The sequence below is a fragment of the Delphinus delphis genome, chromosome 1, assembly GCF_949987515.2.
Source record: "Delphinus delphis chromosome 1, mDelDel1.2, whole genome shotgun sequence".
Taxonomy (NCBI): Eukaryota; Metazoa; Chordata; class Mammalia; order Artiodactyla; family Delphinidae; genus Delphinus; species Delphinus delphis.
Window position 1 is genome coordinate 115,897,032 of NC_082683.1, and position 23,411 is coordinate 115,920,442.

Below are 23,411 nucleotides of genomic sequence, written 5' to 3' on the forward strand. Positions count from 1 at the left end.
TGAAGGGCTGGTTTGGGGCTCATGGTGAATCTATGCAACTAAATTTGGGACTATGGCTGCAGGATCCAAATTGCAGCCCAGGCTGGAGTCTGATACTACCTGAAGGCAATGCCCATTAAATAGGAGCCTATGACTGGCTGGATTTCCAGGACAGTAGCAGGGGTTCCAGACTTTCCAGTCATTTGCACCCTTTGCTGGCCTGGTACAAGGACACTGAGAAACTGGAGATGCTGGGACCAACCTGCCTCCACTCTGCTTCCCAACACTAGGTGTCTTTGCATCCATGGCCCAATGAGAATATTAGCGCTCGCTGTGTGAAGACAGGGGCTGGGTGAGTACAAGACCCCATTTGCCAACTGCATTATATCAAAACTCGCATTATTTTAGATTTTTATTGTACTTAATTACTATCCTTAAATGATACTTCATTTGGATTCTATCACAAGATTGCGTCTACCTATGTTCACAACTTCAAAGATGGTCCTTCCAATGACATTTCCCTCACTAAGCCTCAGTTTCCTCATCTCTAAAATGGGGATAATAGCAGTACCAACCAAATAGTGTTGATTTGAGGATTAAAAGAGAAAACGTATGTAAAACTCCAAGCACAAAGCCTTACCCACAGCAATTACTCAACAGATGTTAGTGATTATTTTTATTATTAACAATATCTTTGAACCCTCTCCCACCTTTGTTCTCTCTTCCCATCCAGGCTGTCCCTGCTCTCATGCTCTTACCTGGGCTCCCTAGTGACCTGTCTTCTCATATCTCAGTCTCATTCCTTCCATCCACCTTCCACTCTGCTGCTGGAGTAATCTTTCTTTGAGTCCTTGAGTCAGGCCATGCCTCTGCTTAAAAACACTTGCTGGACCATCACTGCCTGTAGTCTTATGTCTTAGTCCATTTGGGCCACTATAACAAAAATACCATAGGCTGTGTTCCTTATAAACAAGAAATTCAGTTCTGGAGGCTGGGAAGTCGAGGATCAAGGCACCAGCAGGTTTGGCGTCTGGTGAGAGCCTGCTTCCTGGTTCATAGACAGCCATCTTCTCAAGGTGTCTTCACATGGCACAAGGGGTGAGGGAGCTCTCTGGGGTCTCTTGTATAAGGACACTAATCCCATTCTTGAGGGCTCCACCCTCAAGACTTCATCATCTCCCAAATATTCCACTACCTAAAACCATCGCATTTGGGATTAGACTTCAACATGTGAATGTTGGGGAGACACAAACATTTAGTCCATAGCTCCTAGGTTGTAAGACTCTCTATCTGAGCTGCGGCAACCGTTCCTGGCCCCATGTCCTGCAGTTCTCTCTAGGAAGCCACATTCTAACCACAGGGCCAGTACTCGAGTGAGGTGAGAGAGGTGTCTAAAGCACAAATTTAAGGAGGGCTTCCCTCTCAGGATTGTACAGCATCAGCTCATGACCAGCCTCTGAAGAAGCTCTCCATGGGCAGAGGCCTGTTATCTTAATTGTCCCCCTCTCTCCCTCCTTCCTCCCAGACTTCTTGGGTTCAAATTCTCAGTAACTACAAAACTCAGAGCAAGCTACTTACTCTCCTTATACCTCAGTTTTCTCATCTATAGAGTGGAGATGATAAAAAAAATACCTATCTCATAAAGCTGTTGTGAGGACTAATGAGTTAATTTGTGTCAAGTTTTAGAAGAGGGCCTAGGACCCGAGAAGCACTCACTGAATGTTAGCTCAAACCACACACTCCACCATCCTGAAGTTTTCTAAGTCCTCTAATGTTATAGTCTAAGTAAACATATAAATCTCAAGATACAACAAGCTACAGCTTAACCAGCTATTACACTATCAATTAAAAGAAGTCAGCTTCCCAAGGCAAATAAAGGGAATTATGCTACCCCTCGCAACTTAATTCTCAACTCAGCCAGTTCTACAACCGTTACCTGCAACATCCATCCTCAGCACAATTTCCCTGGTGTTTTTTCAGGATTAATTCAAAGTCTTTCAGTTGCATTGACAGGAAGCCAACACAAACTGGCTTAAGCAAAATAGGGAATTTATTAGACCATTGTATTAGTTATCCATTGCTGTGTAACAAACTGCAAAACTTAGCAGCTTAAAACAATAAACATTTATTATCTCACAGGTTCTGTGGATCAAGAATCCAGGCACAGCCTAGCTGGGTGCCTCTGGCTCAGGGTCCCTCGTTAAGCTACAGTCAAGGTGTCAGCCAGGGCTGCAGTCACCTCAAGGCCCTCCTAGGGGAGGATCCACTTCCAGTTTCATTCCTGTGGCTCTTGGCAGGCCTCAGGTTCTCATCAACCATTGGCCAGAGCCGATAGTTCCATGCTGGACGCTGGCTGGAGGCCTTCCTTATCTTGGAGGCCTGCAGTTCACAGCATAATACCTGGCTCCTCGCATGAGCTCAAGGAGGGATGGGGGTGGAGAAAGAGAGCCCAAGATGGAAGCCACATCCCATCCCTTCTGCCACATTCTGCTCATTAGAAGCAAGTCACAAAATCTATCCCACACTCAAGAAGAGGTGATTACACTAGGGCATGAATACCAGGAGGTAGAGATCTTTAAGCGGCATCTTCAGAGCCAAGTTTAGAACCTAAGTCTGCTGAGGCTGAAGCAAGTGATACCCGCTATTGGTTTGCAAATCCCATGAAGGTTATTAATAGACTCGGGACCTGTACCCCAGCCTGAGCATGTGGGAGGAGTCCGTGGTGCTGGGTATAAACAACCCTCCCTGGGACACACACACACACACACACACACACACACACACACACACACACTCACATGCAATTGCGGAAGCTGTGGTGTTTCCTCCTTCAGCGTGTTATCTGAAAACAGATCATCATGGCGAGCCCAGGGAGACAAACAGATGGCTGGGCTCTACAAACTCTCTCCAATAAGCCACCAGAGAGTCAGCCACACATATTCTCTCCCTTTCTGTGGATCCCTCTCCTCTTCCTACTCATGGGTAAGTCCACACTATGGCCACCGCCGCTTGCTACTGGTGTTCCTCTGAGGCTGGTCACGTTTCTGCTGGGGATTCTAACTGATAAAAGCAGGAAACTCTTCTCCTTTTGGTAATTATTCTGCAAGTTCAACCTTACTCTGAGCTCTGTATGTGTGTGTGTGAGTATGCATAGTTACACACCATGAATAGGTGACATTCTAGCCCCGGTCACAAATAACTCTGGGCTCAGACTCTATTCCTCTCACCCTCACATCTTCCTGCTAAGAAATACTGGGTGATGAGTTTGTTCCCTATACACTGTGGGTAAAACACACAGAGAGATACAGGGAACTTGTCCTGAGGGTAAGCCACCTGTCAATTTCCTAGGGAGGGATAGAACTGCTCGAGCTTCTTTCTACATCCTGCCTTGTTTATCACATGTATGGAGGCTTCATTAGGGATCTGGAGATGGTCTGGTTGCCCTCGGCTAGGTGGCTTCTATGTGAATATCCTTTCTCCCCACCATCCTACCTCCCCCTCAAGGCCCAAGTCCTGCTAGTTTCAGAGAAATATTTCTCAAGAGCACTTTCTATTTCATCTTTGCTCACCCCTCTCCAGTGGGCAGAGCTAACCCAGTACCCCAGGGTGTATCTCAACCACCTGGGACTGTGACAGTTACTATCTGTCTGGAATCCTTCTTCCTCACCAGGGATTCAGGGAGGATAATGCAGGTAGCACTAAGGACCTGACAGCAGTGAGGATAGAGGTGGGGATGGGCAGTGAGGAAAACTCTAGAAAACTCTTAGATGCATGTATGGGGGTAGAGGGAGCCTAGACCTCAAGGCTGAATTTTAGTTTGACCTCCCTTCACTTTTTTTTGGCTGTGTTGGGTCTTCGTTGCTGTGTGCGGGCTTCTCATTGCTGTGGCTTCTCTTGCTGCAGAGCATGGGCTCTAGGGCACATGGGTTTCAGTAGTTGTGGTGCAAGGGCTTAGTGGCTCTGTGGCATGTGGGATCTTCCCAGACCAGGGATTGAACCCGTGTCCCCTGCATTGGCAGGTGGATTCTTAACCACTGCACCACCAGAGAAGCCCCCTCTCTTCACTTTCTTTTTTTTTTTTTTTTTTTGCGGTACGCCGGCCTCTCACTGCTGTGGCCTCTCCCGTCGCGGAGCACAGGCTCCAGACGCGCAGGCTCAGCGGCCATGGCTCACGGGCCCAGCTGCTCCACGGCATGTGGGATCTTCCCGGACCGGGGCACGAACCCGTGTCCCCTGCATCGGCAGGCGGACTCTCAACCACTGCGCCACCAGGGAAGCCCCTTCACTTTCTATTTCATCTTTTCTCACCATAAAAACACAGGTGGCAGCAGGCTGTTTATATCCACACCCAGCTCTTGAGGTGCTTCTTGGTTATGTTGGATAAACCTGGAATTAGCCACATCCAACGACCTCCAAGCCTCAGGTGGTCAATGCAGGAAATTTCAAACAGTTCAGGGCAAAGAGACATCTCCCTCTGTCTGGTTCCACCAATTAGGGTTACCTCAAACCTCACTGTTTGGGTCTAGAAGGGAGTTTCCTTGAGGCTTTTGTGTTTCCAAGGAGTTGTTTCAGGAACCTAGGAGGCAGTAGGGTGAAAAGTTTTGGCCCCTCGCCCCCAGCTTCAGTACCAGGAATATTTGAAATTAAGTCCTTTCTCCATCATTTCTTAGGTGTGTGAGCCTCTATTTCTTAAGTGTATAATACAAATAATAAGATGTATTATGCAAGACTGTTTTATCAATAGAGATGGTATGTGTACAGTGCTTGGCACATAGTTGGTGGAAGCTATGTTTGTTATTATGATAATCACTGTTAAGTACATTATTCTCAGACACTATTCAAGGATGGGCAAGTCAAATTCAGTTATCACAATCTTTGAAGCCCCCTTTAATTATTTGTCAAATGATGTAGTTAAAAAATAAGATGGCTGGGCTTCCCTGGTGGCGCAGTGGTTGAGAGTCCGCCTGCCGATGCAGGGGACACGGGTTCGAGCCCCGGTCCGGGAAGATCCCACGTGCAGTGGAGCGACTGGGCCCGTGAGCCATGGCCGCTGAGCCTGCGCGTCCGGAGCCTGTGCTCCGCAACGGGAGAGGCCACAACAGTGAGAGGCCCACGTACCGCAAAAATAAAAAATAAAAAAAATAAGATGGCTGATACCTGGGGCTCCTGTCACTCTGCAGGGAGCTGTGTAACACTCTGCTACAATATGATCAGGACCACATCCTGCTCCTCCCACTGACAGTATGAGAGGCTTTGTTTATCGTTGATGTGAGGAGCGATGATGTCAAAACATGTTCATATGAGCCCAGCCAAGACCCAGCACCTCTGGGCTTCCAGGATGGGGTGGTCAGTGCTCTTGGCCTCTATACCCTGGGGCATCACATACATAGAATCTGGGCTCTGCAACTGACCAAACCTGTGATCTCAGGCAAGTGGCTTAAACTCTCTAAATTTCAGTTCCTTATCAGAAAAACAGGACTACTTATCAGATAATTTTGAGGATTAAGTGAAGTGATTTCTACAAAGTGCCTAATACACACATAGCAATCATAAGCAGTGTCTTCTGGATGAGAAGAGCTCTCTTTTAGGCAACCTCAAACCAACATCACTTCAGCTAAGCTTCTGTCTTCTGAATCTGCCCCCAGAGTCCACCTGAACTGACCCTTTCGTGTCCAGGGTTCCTAGTCCTGTGTCCTCCCTAGCTACCACGCCACAAGGTCCAAGCGCTCTGCTGATGGGGGTCTGGGCAGAGACCCCCTTGGCCTGCACCAATCTCTTCTCTGTGTCTACGGAACCCGTAACCTTTAGGCTTTCAGAACACACTTCAACCTTTTCCCATCCATCCAGGCTGTACTTTGGACACTCCTCTCTCTCTAACATTTTCTACATATTTTTCCACCCAGAATTCCTGGTGGAGTCTGGGTCCTGAACCCATCTGAGTTGGTCTAGGGTTTACAGAGCACTCTCTAGAGCCTCAGAAGTCCTGGAATCTGGGAATCCAGGTTGGGGTCACCCAGAGGATACTCACAGGACCTCTACAAGGAAATAAGCTGCCGTGGCCAAATGTCAGGCCTCTGGAGCCCTTAGTAACAATGGTTATCAGAGATCCGGGTCTTTCCTGAGATGAGGAAATCAGGTGTTGAATCAATGCTACCTACCTGTTCCCAACCCCAAACCTTGTTCCCAAGCACAGACCAGATTTCCCTGGCCAAGCCAAAGTCAGGCTGAGATCCATGGGCAAAGAGGGAAAGGTAAGGTGATAATAGAGGCGAGAGATGCTCCTTTAATTCCCAATAGTTTATTATGAAAATTCTCAAACGTACAGAAAACTCGAAAGAATTTTGCAGTGAACACGCAGATACCTCCCAGCTCAGTTCTATCACTGGTGTTTTACTTTACTTCCTTTATCACACACCTATTCATCTATCCACCCTTTTAGCCATCCATCAATCCATCTTGTTTTTTTAAAGATGCTCCATATTTTTACTTCATTAGTTCTTTATGATTTACAGCAACCTGATTTTATTTCATCTCTACCACATTCCTGGAGGAAGATGGTACAGGTATGAACATTTCTGTCTTACAGATGTGTAGACTGATTCTCAGAGAAATTTAGAAATTCGTTGAAAGCCACAATGCTAATTTCCCTGTAGGAATAGAAACCTATAAAGTCTGTTTTACTGATTATTGTAGCTACATTCCTGGGAGAGAATGTTTGGGAAGTGAATGAATGGATGAATGAGGTCCATTTGCTAAGCAATGGACCTAGAGGGAGGACAGCCAAAATATCATTTCATTTCTCAACATCTGGCATTTATTACCAATATGTGTTTATTGAATGAATGAATGCACACATGCATGAATAAATGAACAAACAAATGAACGCTGGCTTGAGGACTCCAGCTCCTCCTCCAAGTCCCTCTTTTTTCTCTGCAGGGCTAGGAGCCTCTGAAAAGGACTCAACACCAACAGTGGTGAAAGGGATTCTAGGGGGTTCGGTGATTCTGTCCCTGAACATTTCAGTAGACGCAGAAATTGAGCACATCACCTGGAGTGGTCCCCAACAAGCTTTGGCTTTAGCAGATGCAAGCGGAAAGATTATCTTAATAGACAAAAGCTACCAGGGGCGAATAAACGTCACCCAGGACAACTCCTTGTCTATCAACAAGCTGACTCTGAAAGATGCAGGATCCTACAAAGCCCAGATAAACCAAAAGAATTCTAAAGTCACCACAAGTGAGAAATTCACCCTGTCTATCTATGGTGAGTTCCAGAGAGTGTCTGTGGGTTTTGACCTTTTATTTTTAAAAGCAGGGTTTTTCCCTCTCCAGGAATTAATCTCTCTAGGACAAAGAGAACTATCACATTGGTCCTTTTCCCCCAATTCCATAAATACAGATGTCAAGAGCGAAGAACAGCCAAAATGTGTTTAAGAGCTATTTGAATTCTGTTTTCTGCCATGTGGATTCTCTCTCTGTGTTAATATCCTTTATCCATCCATCTGTATTAGCTTGCTAGAGCTGCCATAACAAAAGATCAGATTGGGTGGTTTAAACAACAAAAATTTATTTTCTCACAATTCTAGAGGGTAGAAGTCCAAGGTCAGGGTGTCAGCAAGTTTGATTTCTTCTGAGACTCATGCCTTGGCTTGCAGATGGCCACCTTCTTGATGTGTCCTCACATGGTCGTCCCTCTATCTGTGTTGTCTGTGTCTTAGTTTCCTCTTTTTACAAGGACACCAGTCATATTGGATTAAGGCCCACATTATAAGCCCATTTTAACTTAATTATCTCTTTAAAATCTCTATCTCCAGATACAGTCACATTCTGAGGTAATAGGGATTATGAATTCAACATATGAATTTTGATTCAGCCCATAACACTCTGCCCTCTGGTCCCCCAGAACTCATGTCTTTCTCACAAAATACATTCACCTCATCTCGACAGCTCCCAAAGTCTTAACCCATTCCGACATCAAGTCCAAAGTCTTATCTAGATATCATCTAAATCATGTATAAGTGAGACTTGAGGTATAAGTCATCCTAGGCAAAATTCCTCTCCAGTTGTGAACCTTTGAAATCAGACAAGTTACCTGCTTTCATGATGGGACAGGCACAACATAGACATTTGCATTCCAAAAGGGAGAAATCTGAAAGAAGAAATGGGTCACAGGTCCCAAACAAGTCTAAAACCTATTAGGGCAAATTCTATTTGATATTTTTTTAATTTTTATTGGGGTAGTTATCTATTTTATATATAGTAGTGTGTATATGTCAATCCAATTTATCCCCCCCTTACCACCTGGTAACCATAAGTTTATTTTCTACATCTGTGACTCTATTTCTATTTTGTAGATAAGTTCATTTGTACCCTTTTTTTAGATTCCACATATGAGTGATGTCATATGATATTCGTCTTTCTCTGTCTGACTTACTTCACTCAGTATGACAATCTCTAGGTCCATCCATGTTGCTATAAATGGCATTATTTCATTCTTTTTTATGGCAGAGTAATATTCCATTGTATATATATGTACCACATCTTTTTTTTTTTGATGATGTATTTTCTTTTTTTTTTTAATAAATTTTATTTATTTATGTATTTATTTTTGGCTGCATTGGGTTTTTTGTTGCTGCATGTCAGCTTTCTCTAGTTGCAGCGAGCAGGGACCACTCTTCATTGTGGCGCGCGGGCTTCTCATTGCGGTGGCTTCTCTTGTTGTGGAGCATGGGCTCTAGGCGCGCGGGCTGAGTAGTTGTGGTGCACGGGCTTAGTTGCTCCACGGCATGTGGGATCTTCCCGGACCAGGGCTCAAACCCGTATCCCCTGCATTGGCAGGTGGATTCTTAACAATTGCGCCACTAGGGAAGTCTCCACATCTTCTTAGATCTGAGAATAATCCCCTTTGGCTCTATGATTTATCCTCCTGGTCCACTGGGGTGGCAACCACACCTCCTTGGCCCTGGGCCCTGACCAGCAGCCCTGCCCCCTGGAACCAAGGAGGAAACCACGCCACCAACGGCCCCTGGGCCTATGACCTTTAGGCCTGTGGTGCCAGTGGCAGACCTGTCGACCCCTGAACTGCCCTTGGGGTCATTCTTCCCTTTTCTTGAAGGATAAAGCATGGTCTCAGCTGGACATCTCTATTGGCTTATCCTGTAAAATCCCCGAAATCTGACAGCCTTCCTTCATTTTGTCCCATCTGTGTCCCTTCAGTCCAAGGTGGCAGAATTTCTACTGAAATGGTTGACTGGATCCTTGAATTACACCATTGTCTATCCATACTCTCAGTGTTTTCCCCAGACACAAATTCTCATTTTTTGCTCTATAGATAGGCTGAGAATTTTCCAAATCTTTAAATTCTGCTTTCTTCTTGCTTAACAATTCCTTCCTCGATTTATCTTTCTTCTCTCACATTTTACTACAAGCAAAAGGAGAAAACAGGCAGTGCCCTCAACGCTTTGCTTGGAGATCTCCTTAACTAAATACCCAGTTCATCACTTAAATGTTCTGCTTTCTACAATACACTAGAACATAATTTGTCTAAGTTCTTTGCCACTTTATAAGTATCACCTTTCCTCCAATAACAGGCTCTTCATTTTCAACTATTACCTTACCAGCCACACGTTTAATGTTTATATTTCTATCAATGTTATATTGACAATAATATGTCTATCTCTGAGATAGTAGAAATTTTCTTTACAGATCTCTTCTTTTCTTTCTGAGCTCTTACCAGAATCACATTTAACATCCATATTTCTATGAACTGTCTCTTGAAGACAATCTAGGCTTTTTCTAACATGCACCTTAAAACTCTTCCAGCCTCTATCAGTTAACCAGTTCCAAAGCCACTTCAATATTTTTGGGTATTCATTATAGCAGCACCCCAGTTCTGGTGCCAAAATCTGTGTTGGTTTGCTAGGGTTGCGATAACAAAATAGCACAGACTGAGTAACTTAAACCACAGAGATTTATTTTCTCACAAATCTGGGGCTGGTCATGAGGCCTTCTTCTGAGGCCTCTTTCCCTGGCTTGCATACGGCCACCTTCTTTCCCTATGTCCTCATATGGTTGTCTCTCTGTCTGTGTTGTCTCTGTCCTAATCTCCTCGTCTTATAAGGACACCAGACATGTTGGATTAGGGACCATCCTAATGACCCTATTTTAAAATAATTACCTCCGTTTCCAAATACAGTCTTATATCCAAATACAATCACACTCTGAGGTACTTGGGGTTAGAATTTCAGCATACGAACTTTGTGGGGACAGAATTTAGCCTATAACACCGTGTTTCTATTGGATTGTTTGACCTTTCTGATTGATTTTTTAGGGTGCTCTGGATATATTAAAGAAATGGAATTCTATGCAGTTAACAGAAATAGAATGAATCAACTTAATATGTACTAACATACAACAATTTCCCAGATATATCATTAAAATTTTTAAAAGCTTAAGGACAATATGTACAGCGTGCTATTATATATATGTGTCTACAACTAGAATATCTCTGGAAAGATCAACAAGAATCTCATAACAGTAATTGCCTCCAGGAACAATAATTCCTGGGGAGAGGAACTAGGTGGCTGGGGCAAGAAAGCTTGTTTCTTTGTGTGTGCATATGTACCTTTTTGTATCTTTGCAATTTCAATTTTATGTATGTATTGCCTATTCAAAAAAGAAAATGAACTTACACACACACACACACACACAGGCTGTGAACAGAGGAGATGGAACAAAAGGAAAGGAGAGGACCAGGAAGAAAGTCTGGAAGCACAGTGGATCCCAAATCTAGACCAAAAGACAAGGGCAACTCAAATTATAGAGGCAGAGCTTCCAAATCTCCCGTGTTTGAGGCTGGCTCATTCATCCATTTATTTACCAAACATTCATGAGTGTCTTTCATGGACCAGGCAGATGTTAGATGTTCAGACACAGACACTGGCTCTGTCCTCAAGGAATTCACTAACTGGTGGGGGAGAGAGAGAATAATCAGACTATTGTCGTGTTGAGTCTCGGTGATAACAGCTGTAGAGGATACTACAGAAGCACTGAGGAAAGGCAATCAACCTAGCTTGCATGGGATACAAAGAGGAAAAAAAAAGACTTGCCACTGGAACAGATAATGCTGGCCTCTTCCTTTGGCCCCCAGCTCTTCTACCAACACCATATTTTTCCCTTAGCCCTTTCCTGCTGGGGAAGCAGTCTGAATAGTCTTCCTATTGCCCTTGTTCCTGCAGAACAGCTGCAGGAACCCCGAGTCACCATGAAGTCTGTGAACATGTCTGAGAACGCCTCCTGTAACATCACCCTTGTATGCTCCGTGAAGGGGGCAGGGGAAGATGTTCAGTACTACTGGACTTCGAGGGATCCCCATGCTTCTGAATCCTGGGGGGGGCCTAGTCTCACCATCTCTTGGTTGCCCTGTGACCCAAACCTGCCATACATCTGCAGAGCCAAGAACCCCGTCAGCCAGAGCAGCTCCCGCCCTGTCCATGCCTGGCAGTTCTGTACAGGTAACTGGCTCCACTGAGGCCCTCCAGGGGATTCCAGAAACAGTCTAAGCAGCTACAGAGTCTAAATCCCAGGATTCTGGCAGGACACAGATGAGGTAGGGAGGTAAGAGAACAGGCCCGAAAATCCCTTTTTCTCTACCCTCAGGAGCCTGAGAGAGACTGGTAGGGGACTTGGGAACTCCCAGGGCACTCTGAAACTCCAAGGGTCTATAACACAAGAGAGGGAAAGAGAGTATGGATGCAGAAATCCAGATTGCTCTTTGCTTGGGTAGGGGTGTCTCCTAGGGTGTCCTTAGAAGGGCAGAGAGGGCAGGATAGGACTGGGTATGCAATAGGCAGAGCCAGGTGCATACCTGTGCATGACAAGTGGTCATGGGAAAGCAGCAGGGATGCCTCATCAGAGAAAGGGGGAAGGAGGCCTGGGCAGGAGGGTGTATCAGGCTATAGTCCCCTTCAGGCAGGCTGAGGGTCAAGGGATCGAGACCAGTGGCTGAAACTGCAATGTCTCACCTCTGGCTACAGATCTAGGAGCTTCCAGAGGAAGACCAATGGGGGAGACAGTGGCGGGGATCCTGGGGGAATCCATCACCCTGTCCCTGGAGCTCCCGGACAGTCAGCACATAGACAACGTTGTCTGGATGTTTAACACCTCTATTATCAGCAAAGAGCGGGGAGAAGAAGCAACAGCCAATCAACTCATTAAGTTCAAGGACCCAAATCAGAGCACGGTGTGGGTCTCCAGCCAGGACTACTCCCTAAAGATTGGCCAGTTGAAGATGGAGGACGCCGGCCCCTACCACGCCTATGTGTGCTCAAACGCCAGAGTTGCCAGCACAAAACATATCAACCTGAGCATCTACCGTAAGTTTCTGAGTAGAGCGCCCATCATTCGATTCATTCCCTGAAAGCTTTCTCCTCTTTGCTGCCTAGCCCACCTCCCTCCTCCTACAAAATGCCTCAGACCCACAGGACAGCTACTGAGTTCACACCAGTACGTTCACAGGAGGACAATACAATCAGCAGCTGAGCAAATTCCCCTAGCCCAGGCCCCCTTCTTCTAGGCTTCCAGTTAAGCCTCAATCAACCAACTTCTGGTACTTGCCCTGTCCTCCTGCATTGATTATTGGGTGGGACAAGGAACTCTCCAACCTGTATTTTTATAGAACATTATCATTTTGCATAAAGGCAGAGCTGGCTGGGTAAAATCATAGAAGACTGAGGAGAAAGCCTTTATTGTCCTGTGACCTCCAAGAGCTTGGAAGGCTACTTGGCTTCCTTGAGTGTGAGGGAAAGAACTCAGAGTCTTCCTCCTCAGCCCTGTGCTTCACAGAAGCTTAGCTGGACGGTTTGTATAATTTAAATTTGCCAGCTCCTTCACCTCTACCATTCAGACATGGTCAACCTATCCCCTGCCTGGGCATGTTGGTGTCTCAGTACATGAGAAAAGAGTCACTGTCCATGGTCCTGTTAAAATATGTAAGTCAGCTAGTTCACTTCTATTGCCTACTGTGACTCAGGTATCAAAGAACCAGGAAGACGATCCAGCAAAAAGAATAAGAAATTGGGAACAAAGAGTGCCAGTCTTACGCTGCTTTTAAAATTGTTAACATTTATTAAGTGCTTACTCTGTGACAGTGCTGTGCTCACCTCTCCATATTCCTTATCTCACGTAAGGAAACAAATTAGATGATGGGACCTCAAAATGTAAGCCTTGAAGGGCCTCAGTGCACTTGGAAGTGTTGTGCTTATTTGTGTTGATTGGTTTGCTTGTTCTTCACAGTATACTGTATAGAATGATGGGGTATCTTTTTTCACTTTTCATTAACCCCTCTATTTCCAAGGACCAAAGATGAGTAAAGTGATGAGTCTGAGATTTTAGATCTATCCAAGAAAAGTCCAGGAGGCACTCCAGGTGCACTCCTGGAGGCACCTTCCCAGCCCTAAGGCAGTGTCAACCCACAACTTCATGAATATATTTTGAATGGTAACTGCCCAGGGTGCAGGCCTGACTCCACATCTGGTTTGCCTTTCTCCTCACATAGGGAGGCTGAGGAAGCCAAAAGTCACCAGGAGCCTCGGGCTCACAGAGGACGGCGTCTGCAGGATCAGCCTGACATGCTCAGTGGAGGACAGTGGACACAATGTGACATACAGATGGAGCCCCCTACAGAAAGGAGCTGTTGTGTCCCAAGGGGGAGCTCACCTCAGTGTCTCCTGGAGAAGTGGAGAAAAACACCCCAGCTTCACATGCAGAGCCAGCAATCCTGTCAGCAACAGCTCCCAGCAGTTTCTTTCTAGGGACCTCTGTCCAGGTTGCTCTCCTGTTCAGCCAGACCTCAGAGCCTTAAGTCCGTGGACCCAAGAGTTTTCATTCTGAGTGGTTCTTTATAAAGTGCAGTGAGGGAGTGTGAGTGAGTCTTTAGAGCAGCACATTCCAATAGAAATATAATGAAATTATAATAGGTAATTTAAATTTTTAATAGTCATATTAGAAAAAGCAAAAAGAAACAGGTAAAATTAATTTTAATCGTATATTTTATTTAACTCAATAAATCCAAACTATCATCAATTCAACATGTAGTCAATACAAAGAATTATTCACGACATAATTTGCATTTCAGTTTGTACTAAGTCATTGAAATCCAGTATGTACTTTACACTTACAGCGCATCTTAATTCAGATGCTAAATTCTCATGGGCAGTAGTTGATCTGTATTCAGATTTCATAAAATTTGCAGTTGAAAAAATATATTTATATCTGAGTTGTCCCAAATATACTTATCAGTTTTTCAATAAGGAATAGAGTAGCTGATTTTTAATTTAAATTTTAATTAATTAAAATTAAATAGACAATTTAATTCCTCAGTCATACTAACCAAGGTCACACAGCAGAAGCGGGATTGAGGCTCTGAGTTCTGTGCTCTGCTCTTCCCTAAAGAGAAGTAGAAAAAAAGGAAGGTCTACCCAAGATGTGAAAATGCTGGGTCAGGCTGTGTCTGGCAAGTGGTTTTAGAGCTCCGATCAATAGTAATCTGGATTCACTTTCTAGAACTGTCCTTATGCCATTTATAGAGAGGGGCAGTGTAGTGTGATGGATAAGGGTGTTTTAGGATCTGACAGCCGGCCTTCAAATCCCAGCTCAGGTACTTAAAACTCTGTGACACTGGGCAAGCAATAAACCTCTCTACCCAGGGACAGTGTCTGCCTTACTGCTATAATTTCTTGCCTGGAATATGACTGCTCAATAAATAGCTGTAGAATGAATGAATGAAAAGGAATATTTCCTGCAATAGTATGGGATTTTAAGAGGCAGGTAGGATGGCCTTTATGTTTTGTCCTTTGCTTGCCCCAACTCCCTTGTTATTTATATTGATATCACTCAGTTCCTCTTCACAGGACCTGAGAGAAGGACAGCACTTTGGTCTGGGATCTCCCTGATGGTTCTTTTCACCCTTCTGTGCTTTGGGATCTCTGGCTGGTGCTTTTGGAAGAAAAAAGGACGATGTGAGTTTCTGAGATCAATGATATCTGCCAGTACGAGGCCATTTCCCTAGGACCTCTGGAGACTTCTTTGTCCTCTCATAATTCCCTCCTACCCCTTCTCTCCCAAGACCTCATTTCTTCTCAGAATGATAGGGGAGGAGTGTCAGCTGGGACTCTTTAGTTGCAAATAATTGAAACCCAACTCAAACTAGCTTAGACAAGAAAGGGTGGGGAGAGGTGCAAGGGGACTGGTTTATTATTTGGAGACTCACATAATCAGTCTATGGGCAAGGAAGAGAAGAGCTGGCCTAGAGACAAATGTCACCAGAGACTCAAAAGCCACCAGAGCTCTCCATCTCTCATCCCTATTTTTCCCTATAAGCCAGCTTAACTCTCTTAATACAGCCAGCTGAAGGGAAGGGGTGGGGGTGGAATGTACCAAAACACAGCAACTGGTAGCTCCAGACTCACACATACTAGTAGTTCTGACACCAGGAAGGGGAAAAAGATGTTTCCCCTCCAACTCGAATTTGAAGAACCTCAGAAATCTCTCTGATTGGCTCAGCTTTAGGTCATGTGACTATTGCTTGGACTAATCACTGTGGGCAATGGAATGAGTGTTTGTGATTGGTAGCTCCTTCTAGAATGTCAGTATTGAAGTGGGAATGGAGTAGTTCCCAGAAAGAACAGATTGGTTAGAATATATAGGGTCCCTGGAAGAATTACTGTGAGCCAGCAAACCAACCTGATGAGTGGCTACCACAGAGGGGTTAGAGCTCTCCCTTCCAGAGAGATGGCAGGAAACTCCAGAGAATTCTCCTCAGCTGAAGATGACCCTAGACTCTGGCCAACATTTCCCATGGGCTTGTGCTCACATCAGGGTTCACTCTCCTCCCTAAAGCCTTTTCCCTAGGTCCTCAGAAATCTCTCTCTCTCTCCTTTGACTCTCACAGAATCAGACTCTCTCCCCTCACAGCCCTAATGATAATCCTTCTCTAACTTGATTTCTCAGGTTCAGCCCCAGCCTTCAGATCCAGTCAAGTTGAGGCTCCAGCTGACACACCAGGTAATATATCACCAGTGACACAGGCTATGGGGTTCCCAGGCCAGATGGAAGCTCCAGAGTGTGGCTACTCAATGTGTGACCAGCAACGTGGGTACACCCAAGGGCTTGTTAGAAACGCAACTCTCGGGCACCACCCCAGAATACTGAACACGAATCTGCATTTTAACAAGATCTGTAGGTGAATCGTATGCCTGTTAAAGTCTGAGAAGCGGCATGCTAAAGGAAGGTGGTTTGGAGAACAAAAGCCACAACCAGACTGAACTCCTGAAAGATGGTAACCAGAGCTAGGAGAACTAGTCCTTCCTCCGGGGTCTCTAGGATTCCTCAGGTATTGACTGCCATCACTGGAATGTGTCCCGTGATGAGGATGAATTTACTGTCTCCACTCCAAGAATGGAGAAACAAAGACCAGATGAAACAGTATATCTGTGACTGAAGCAAAATTAAAAGTTAGTTGAAATTAAAACTCATAAGACTGTTTAGATACCTATTACCCATAAGTATTACTGAGGCAGTGGTTTTCCAATTTTCGAAAAAGCTAAGGAATGCTTTCTTCAAACAAAATATTATGCAACACCCCCAAATCACAATGCACGTAAAAGTGGAGCTGTTCTGATGAGTGTTGGGGTGGAGAGCTGAGATGCCTGTTCCTTATTCTCCCAGTCCCAAATCTCAGTGTCCTAAATTACCACCTTGAACTCTGAAGCTCTGGAGTTCTAAGGAATCTCCAAACTCTGGCCACTCAGTCAAACCCTGCTTTAAAAACCCCTATGTCACCTCTCATGGAGGGGATGCCCCAAGGAGATGGAATAGGAGGAGGGAATGTGTGGGGGAGCCAGGGGCTCAGAAATCCAACATTGCAGCCTTTTCTGATGGGAAAGTGTAACCAAGAAAAAGGGGGCATGAAATGGAAATGAGGTTAGACTTTGGAGTTTCCCACCAGCTTCCTCCTTAGAGCTGGCAGAACAGACCCTGGTCTCCCCTAGCCTGAACCCTCCTTCCTTGGCATCCTGGGCACAGGAGGAGGAATAAAAAAGTTTTGGGGATACCACTGTCATCCCTGTCCCTCCTCCCTCCCCCAGCACCTCTCCTCAGTGCCCAAGGTCTGCTTCTTTTATTTCTCCACTATCTCTCCAGAGTTTCCTCTTTGGAGACTGTGCCACTGCCTGAGTTCATGCTGTCATCAATTTTTTGTTTTATGAAACAGGTTCTTTTTTTAATTGAAAAGTCACATATTCACATGGTATAAATTAAAAATAATCTCCTTCTAAATCCCAGTCTCCAGACCTCTATACAGAAACCCCTGAAGAGACCTCCATTGTTAAGATATGTGTATGTCTAAATCCTTTCAGAGCACTTTAACGCGTTTACAAGCCATATATTCTTCCTTTGATTACACATATGGGAGCCATCTATAACATTTTTCTGAACCTGCTTTTTTAACTTAACAGTAGATCCTAGCAATATTAGCGTACGTAGATTAAGACTGACTCCCATTGATTCCATTCTACAGATGTACCTTAATTTATTTAACAAGTCCTTATTAACAGACATTCCCATTCCTTGTAACTTCTTCCCTGAAATATTGTTAATAGTTTCCTAACTGGCCATTCCCGCTCCAGAACTCTTCCTTTCTATCCCTTCTGCTCCCCCTTTGAAAAGCTTAATTCTGACTGCTCTAAAACCATCAATGGCTCCTCATGGCTTTGTCTGTTACTCAAAAGGCAAGATAATCTAGTGGTCATGTGTATGAGTCCTGAGGTCAGATAATCCTGTGTTTTTATCCTAGCTCTCCTCCTTTTTAGTGATCTTGGGCAATTCAGTCTCTAAGCCTTAATTCCTTACTTTGCAAAATGAAGGCACCAACCTCTCAGTTGCTGTGAGGACTGCGTGGGGCAGCACCCACAGTATGCACTCAATAGGTGATGACTATGATTATTGCTCAGGATTGGGCCAGGACACCTTTTGTCTACTTTTTTCCTACACAAAGGGCATAGGGGGCAGTATTGAGTAGCAGTTAAGAACACCAGGGACCAGATTACCTGCATTCAGATCCTGGCCCTCCCACTTACTTGGGCAAATATTTAACATTTATGTGCTCCAGTTTCCTCATCTGTGAAACATAAATAAGAATAGTTATCGTCTAGGCTTCATGGGGTTTTATGCAGGTTAAATGAATTTATTCATGAAAAACATTTAGAACAGTGACTGACACATAGTGGGCACTTAATAAATGTGAGCCATTATTATTCTATACTTAGATCGAATGGGTTGCTTGATACGTCCCGAAGGCAGTAGACATCCACCCAGGTGTTCGTAGCAGGTACCCATTCTGATTGTCCTATGCCCAAACCATTGTGGTTGTTAAATATTTTAAGTATCATCCTTTCCCAAAAGAGAGGGTGCCTCAGGTTTCATGCCTGCCTTTAATCATGCTGTTCTTTCCACCAAGAATACACTGTCATTCAACAAAGTCCTGCCCCAATGTCAAGGCCTACCTTAATTCTGCCACTTCACAAGTTCTTCTCTGCTTCCTAACCAGAGACCATCTCCTCTCACTTCTGCACTTTCCTCATACTTTTCCTATGACACAGTTGGCCTTACATTAGTTGATTTATGCATAGATCTGACCCCCAGGTAGACAGTGTACTCCTTCAAGACCGGGTCTAACTCACCTTTGTGTTTCCCCAGAGTACCTGTCATGGCAGTTAGGATGGTTTATTCAACGGGGCCAGTCCTGCTCACTGAGAGCTCCTAAGTCCATCACATATCACACTCGATGAATGCTTATCAAATGAATGAATAAGTGAATGCTTGAAAGGAAGAAGGAAGGGGTAATGGAATGGAGTCCTGTGAGGGAAAACAGGAAAACACCTTCTCCTCCAGTTCTCTAGGCCTCATCTGGGGTTAGGAGTCAGAGCAGCTTGGATCCTTGCACAAAGCAAGAGAGAGAAGGGGGCTGGTACATACTTTACCAACCCTGCAGAATGTGTTCCAGAGCCCACTGCTGACCACACAGTATGCTCCATGCTCTCCCAAGGGTATGAGAAGGTGGACACTTTCCCTAAGACCGCCAGGCACGTCTCCGACAGCAGCTCTGACAGCAATGGGACAACTGAGGAGGATGAGGAGAGGACAGAGATGCACCAGCCCGTCAATGGAAGAGACCAGGTGTGTGATTTGGTCACTCAGGAGGACGCTGGACATGACTCGGACTCTGAGGGGCAAACAGAGTATTATCTCGTCACTCCAGATGACACGACACCAGCGCTTGCGATTGAAGGGGAAACTGTGTATACACAGGTGTTCCTTGACTTTCAGGTGAGCTCTTTTGATCAGTACATCTTCCCTCCCCCTCCCCATTCTAGGACCATCAAGTAACCTGAAAGACTAATCTCTCCAAACTGGGGGACAGGACCAGCGGTGCAAGGGCAGAGAATTGTGATTCTATCCATGTTTACCAACCTTGGGGTCCCTTGATATAAAGGAACTTCGCTCCCATTCTTGAGCCATAAATAAGGGAGGTGCTGGGAAACCAGAGGCACTGTTTCCACTGCACTAAGGCAGTTCCCACCCTCTATGTGTAATCAGAACCTGGTGGGGTGCGAGTTGAGGGCGAATCTCTGGAAAGCTCTCTCTCGTCTGTGATTATGGATATCCTGGTGCTGGTCTGTTACAGGGACAGACCCCAGTTCCTCAGAAGAAAGAGAAGTCAGCCACAATCTACTGCTCTATACAGAAACCTCAGAAGGTGAGAACAATTTTCTCTGTATCCTAAGGCCCATAAAGTGAGGAAATATTGCCCAGACCATTTTAACTGAAAGCAGAGGAGCTCAAGTTCCATCACTGTGTCCCCCCCTGACACACTCCATGGTGCACAGAGATGCTGAAACAAATATTCCTGATTTACATCTGTGTGGCCAAAAGCTGAACATTTCTAATTAATTTAATGATATCTTATATTGATTAATCTTAACACTACCAGAATAACAGTCTGTAAACCCAAACACTGTATGGTCCACGTATGTTTCTAAATCTATCTCTAATTCATCAAAATGGCAACTTCCCAAAACAATTGGAAATTAGCCAACAGTCTAATGCCAAGATTTTTTGGAATATGTGCTATTAACTACAGCACATTGGTTTCATTAGAGTGTTAAAACATCCCTTAAGCTTAGAATTTCCCATTAATAATAAGTTTATATAAAGTTTTACAGTTTACAAAACATTAGCAAACATATTCTCATCTGATCCTTAAAACAACTCTACAAGTGTGCTGTAGCCAGAGAAGCTGAGATTCAGGAAATTAAATTTGCCTCAGTTCACACAGATAGTGGTTGGAATTTCAATATTAAAAACCACAAGGAGTTTTTAAATAACCCTGAAACGTCTTCAACAATTAACCTTGATCTGAATCTGGCTGTCCACTCCACTTTCACTTTCCTGGAAATACTGGGTCCATTCATACTTGCTTTCAAGTCTCCCCCAGAAGACTTGTGCGAACAAGATTTTTTTTTTAACTCTCAAAGTTTTTCAATTATGCTACTTCTCTGTGATTGATGAATCAATCAGTAGATATGTATTGAATACCTTTTGTTTGCCCAGAACTGGGCTGAGGGCTACGGGGATTCAAATATGTTTAAGGCGCCACTTTTGACTTTGAAGACTTGTTATCTATCTTTGATGTAGGAGAGTTGGATTGGTTTAGTCACCTGAAAGATGAGAGAAAATATGATGAGAGAAAACTGCACTGTGTGCAGTTCCCAAGGGGTTTTCGGACATTGGAAATGGTAGACAGCTATGCATGGAGGTAGCCAGGAAAGGCTTCATGAAAAAAATAATTTGGATGAGGTCTTAAAAGATGGATAGAATTTGCTCAGTAAACGCTTGTGCAAATACACAGTTTGGTTCAACCATCTCTGCCTCATGTCCTGATTTCTAGAGCATGGCCTAATGCCTAGCCAGCTAGGAACTTTATCTTTGTCCTCAAGGCCAAATCTGTACTGTTCACTACGTTCACTGAAGTTGCTTGGGCCTGGCCCTTTGCGTTTGGGTCAATACTGGTCAATCTTAAAGTCATGGACAGCAGTCCCTGCTCTGAGTTTCAGAATGGTCATGTGACACCCCCCCCCACCTTGTCTGGTCAGTCCTGCATGACTCCCACACCACTCCAGGAACTCAAGACCCCTAAAACCACCTTCACCCACAATATAAGTGGAAATCAGTGCATTTCCTCAGCCAAACTCTAGAAAGAATTTATTCCTTGCCCTCAGAATTTTCAGGACCAGGAATTCTGGTTCTGGGTCTCCTAAGGTCATTATTTCCCACTTGATCAGGAAATTCTCAAACCTACTTTAGTTATTTTCTGACACTTGTCTCTGCATGATATCTCAAAGAAGGTTTGTGCTATTTCCAAGCTATTGATGATACTTAACCTCCTTTCTGCATCAGCTCAAGTCTCATCTTCTCTTTAGAGCTTTTCCTGAACACTGTCAGACAAGGGAGCCTCAGAACCCTTGGAATATGAAGGTCTAATGGTTTGGACTATTACTTTGGAACTTAGCCTCTATCACCTGAATTATCTTTATATAAATGTCTGCATTGTTTCTCTCGCTAGGGTAGAGACTGGGATCATTAGACTGTAGCTTCCTGGGAACAAGGCCTTTTATTGTCATTTTGGAACACCCTCAATTTGCTGCACTAAACTGTCTCATATCTCCCTTCCAAAGAGCCTAGCGCATGGCCCTCACCATTAGGAGATTCTCCGTAAATGCTTGTCATCAGCTTGGATAATTGCTTTATTAACCATATTATTGTGTGTCTTTTGGCTCACAGGTGGTACCAGCACCGCAACAGAATGCTCTTGAGTCTCCTGAAATATCTACCTATGAAAATGTTCCCTGAAATGCAGCTGCCTCCCTGCATGAGGTTGGAGTGCTGGACCTAACAGGGCCTGGGGCTCCCGCAGGCAGAAGCACTTCAGAATTTCCTTCAGGGTTCCAGCGATGTCTGGATTTGTGGCTCCCCCTTCCTCTCACCCCCATGACTTCCCAAACCCATTAGCAGATCAGACAACTTCTGGGCTCCATTTGTCTCCTTGCATGCTCATACTGTTTCTGCCTCTCAGCTCAGATGCACACCTCAGAACTCTGCCAAGGCTTGTCATGTTGTTGAAGGGGACCTGGACCTTCACATGTTCCTCTAAAGAGCTGCTAAGATAAATCCAACAGATATTCTCACTTACAGACACAAAGATCTAGGTGAAATCATGACCACAGTAGTATTTTTTTAAATAAAAGGCTACAGATAACCTAAGTGTCCATCTAGTAGGAATCTGGTTCAGCACGTGAAAGTATACCCACGCGATGGCAAAACCTGCCACTTCTGTAAAGAAAGGAAAGGAAAGACTAACATGTGCTAATATAGAATGAGCTCTAAGCTACATTGTTAATGGAAAGAACAAAGTCTTGGACAGTGTGTATCATATGCTACCGGTTGGATAAAAAAAATAACTGTGTGTTTATATAGGTAAAGAAAAGTTCTGAAAGGAAATACAAAGATCTTATCAGTGGCTGCCTCTGTGGAGGGAACTAGACTGGCTTGGGGATTTTTTTAATGCATACATTTTGTACTGCCAGATATTTTTTAAACCATTTGTGTGTACTGCTCTTTTGATATATTTTTTAAGTGCTTAGAATGCCTCTTCTGAATAAGCCTCCCGTATTTACCCAAGAGAATTTCCCTCCTTATTGTCAGGTCTGGATGCATAACAGGCATAATATCTCTCTTCTCCCCCAAACTGTGGCCTCAGCCCTGTCCCCCTGCCTGTAAGTTACACGGCCCTTGATTTACGTTCATGATACCCTCGTGTCCACTTGCGTTACATGTGCTTTGCAGCCCGTTTATGTTTTTGAATACTGTGCTTCTGCTGTCATGCGCCCCTGCACATGGTCCATGGGGTCAGTATGACTTCTGCGGCCTGAAGTGAGTACTCCCAGGGAGCCAGGCAGTGCTTCCTACACAGCAGGAGCTTAATTACTGCTTTGCTCATTGGCTGGTCATTGCATGGATAATCATCTTTGTAAGGCTTTATCACAGAAGCTCAACAAAGACATGTAAGATGATAATGATATACGTGATTACACTCCAGAATAGAGCATCCCAAAAGGTCTTGGGCCCATAGGATCTATTCTGCTCCTTAAACAAATCTGGCCGGTTCAAGAGCTATGCAACTCAGGACATGTGAAAGGCCAGCAGCAGGCAACAGTCCACATCTCTGGTATTCATCTGACCTGCTGTGACCCCTATCATTTCCCACTCCCTCTTCTCACCAAACTCCTTGACAGAGCAGCTCAGCTCCGAATAGGTGCC

General features: G+C 44.6%; 1 protein-coding gene across 3 annotated transcripts; it reads left to right on the forward strand.

Annotated features, from left to right (window-relative positions):
• The first annotated feature begins 2,827 nt into the window (after positions 1–2,827).
• LY9 (lymphocyte antigen 9) lies at positions 2,828–22,673 on the forward strand. 3 transcript variants are annotated; one of them, XM_060032681.1, is made up of 10 exons: positions 2,828–2,961; positions 6,916–7,242; positions 11,216–11,491; positions 12,014–12,352; positions 13,534–13,839; positions 14,888–14,995; positions 15,987–16,040; positions 19,081–19,361; positions 19,720–19,791; positions 21,876–22,673. In XM_060032681.1, the coding sequence occupies exons 1-10, from the start codon at positions 2,838–2,840 to the stop codon at positions 21,942–21,944; spliced, it is 1,956 nt and encodes a 651-aa protein (XP_059888664.1). In that variant the 5' UTR covers positions 2,828–2,837; the 3' UTR covers positions 21,945–22,673. The 3 variants fall into 3 exon arrangements, with proteins under 3 accessions (XP_059888664.1, XP_059888653.1, XP_059888658.1); XM_060032670.1 differs by having other exon boundaries at positions 13,534–13,803; XM_060032675.1 differs by lacking the exon at positions 2,828–2,961 and adding an exon at positions 6,529–6,542 and having other exon boundaries at positions 13,534–13,803.
• The last annotated feature ends 738 nt before the right edge of the window (positions 22,674–23,411 follow it).